At 55.4% G+C, this 2055-nt stretch overlaps 1 protein-coding gene across 1 annotated transcript; it reads left to right on the top strand.

Moving 5' to 3' along the window:
• Positions 1 to 396: 396 nt before the first annotated feature.
• On the top strand, positions 397 to 1482 carry DQ04_01041000 (putative sterol 24-c-methyltransferase; the record flags this gene model as incomplete). The annotated part of the gene is made up of 1 exon (XM_009310108.1): positions 397 to 1482. One exon carries the CDS (start codon positions 397 to 399, stop codon positions 1480 to 1482), a length of 1086 nt encoding a protein of 361 aa, XP_009308383.1.
• Between the last annotated feature and the right edge of the window lie 573 nt (positions 1483 to 2055).

Here is a 2055-nt window from a genome sequence, read left to right as displayed (position 1 = left end):
TTTTTTTTTTTGTTTCCTTTTGGGGGGCAGGGGTGTTGTTGTTGGCGGTGGTGGTGAACAACTGTGACGCCGGTGTGTGTGTGTGTGTGTGTGTGTTTGTGTTTGTGTGTGTGTCTGGTGTTGTTGTTGTTGCCACTGCATTCTTCTTCTTCAGCGTTGGTCAGGGCGGAGGTGTTCTGCAACTCCCGCCGTTGATGTCAAACTGCGTCCTATCTGCCGTGTGTGTATGTGTGTGTGGCCGAGCCTGCCGCTGCTGCTACGCATCTCTTCCTCCCCCGTCTCCGTTGCCGCGGCCCACGTGGCCAAGCGGGACCGAGTCTCAACTCTCCACAAACGTAAAGGAAAGCAAAATAAAAACACATACGAACTCCCAAATAACAAAACCAAGCACACACAATGTCTGCAGGTGCACGCGACGTGCTTCCCACCAATATCATGCGCAGCCGCAAGGCCGGCGAGACGAATGAGGATATCAGCGCCACCGCAGACCGTTTCCGCGCGCGCTACGAGGGGAAGGACGCCTCCGTCAAGGGTCGCAAGGAAGAGGCGACGGAGATGGTCAACGAGTACTACGACCTCGTGACCGACTTCTACGAGTACGGATGGGGGCAGAACTTCCACTTCGCTCCACGTTACCTTTGCGAGTCCTTCTACGAGTCGCTCGCGCGCCACGAGTTCTTCCTCGCGTACCAGGCGTCCTTCAAGCCAACCGACACGGTGCTCGACCTCGGCTGCGGCGTTGGTGGCCCGGCGCGCAACGTTTTGCGCTTCGCCGGCTGCAGCGTAATGGGTGTGAACAACAATGAATACCAGATATCGCGCGGCCGTCGCCACGACACACGGCTCGGCATGAACAGCAAGATCAACTACACCAAGACGGACTTCTGCAATATGTGCTTTGCCGACAACGAGTACGACGGTGCCTACGCGATTGAGGCTACCTGCCACGCCACCGACAAGGTGAAGTGCTATAGTGAGGTGTTTCGCGTCATCAAGCCAGGCGCCTACTTCGTCGCCTACGAGTGGTGCATCACGGACAAGTACGACCCGAACAATGAGGAACACCGCCGTGTCCGCCACGGCATCGAGCTTGGCGACAGCCTCCCCGACTTGGAGACGACGCAGCAGGTGGTGCGGGCGATGGAGGCCTCCGGTTTCATTGTGGAGGACCACTTCGACATGATTGAGCGCTTCGAGACGAGCCCACTCAAGAACATACCGTGGTACGCGCCGCTGCAGGGCAACTACACGTCCCTCATGGGCCTCAAGTCGACCCCGCTCGGCCGCTGGGTGACGAGCAAAATGTGCCGCCTGCTCGAGTTCGGCGGTCTCGCGCCGAAGGGGACGTTCAAAGCGACGGAAATTTTGGAGGAGGCTGCGGTGAACCTCGTGCGGGGCGGTGAGCTGGGCATCTTCACCCCGTCCTTCTTCATTAAGGCACGCAAGCCACTCCCAGGTGAGAAGGCCAAGCCACACTCCTGATGTGAAGACGAAAGAGGCATGATGAAAGCGGGTGGTGGTGCTGGTGTCCGCCCGGGAAGCTATAATAAGGCAGGTAAAAGAGGATGGGACGCATACGATAAGTTATGAGGGGGGAAGAAGCCCAACGCGCCCACCTACACCCACCGCACACACGCACACAAACACAATCATATATATATATGTATATGTATATATGGAAACTGACACCGTTACGTCTACTCGCTGTAGCTATCCTATCTATTTACTAACTCTTCGCTGGCCTCTCCTCCCGATCGCTTTTAACTACCGCTCTATCTCGTGATCCTCGCTTCATCTTTCTCCACGGGGAAAGAAGAACCCTCTCTTCTTTCCAATAGAAGGATGTGAAGAAAAAGAGAACACGCCGCAGTAGGAAAACAGGATCATAACTAAGGTGAGAAAGAGTGTGTGTGTGTGTGTGTAAAGAGGAATGCGGAAATAATACGGTAGAGCAACAAAGAAGAAGAAAATAAAAATAGAATACCAGAGAGAGGTGAGCTTGGCGATAGACAAAACGGGTGGGCAGGTGTGCGGTGGGCAGTTCTGTCCCCCCCC

The sequence above is a fragment of the Trypanosoma grayi genome, assembly GCF_000691245.1.
Source record: "Trypanosoma grayi strain ANR4 Tgr_104_V1, whole genome shotgun sequence".
Lineage (NCBI taxonomy): Eukaryota > Euglenozoa > Kinetoplastea > Trypanosomatida > Trypanosomatidae > Trypanosoma > Trypanosoma grayi.
The sequence above is the reverse complement of the archived record's forward strand: the minus strand, read 5'-3'. Positions and strand labels throughout refer to the sequence as shown.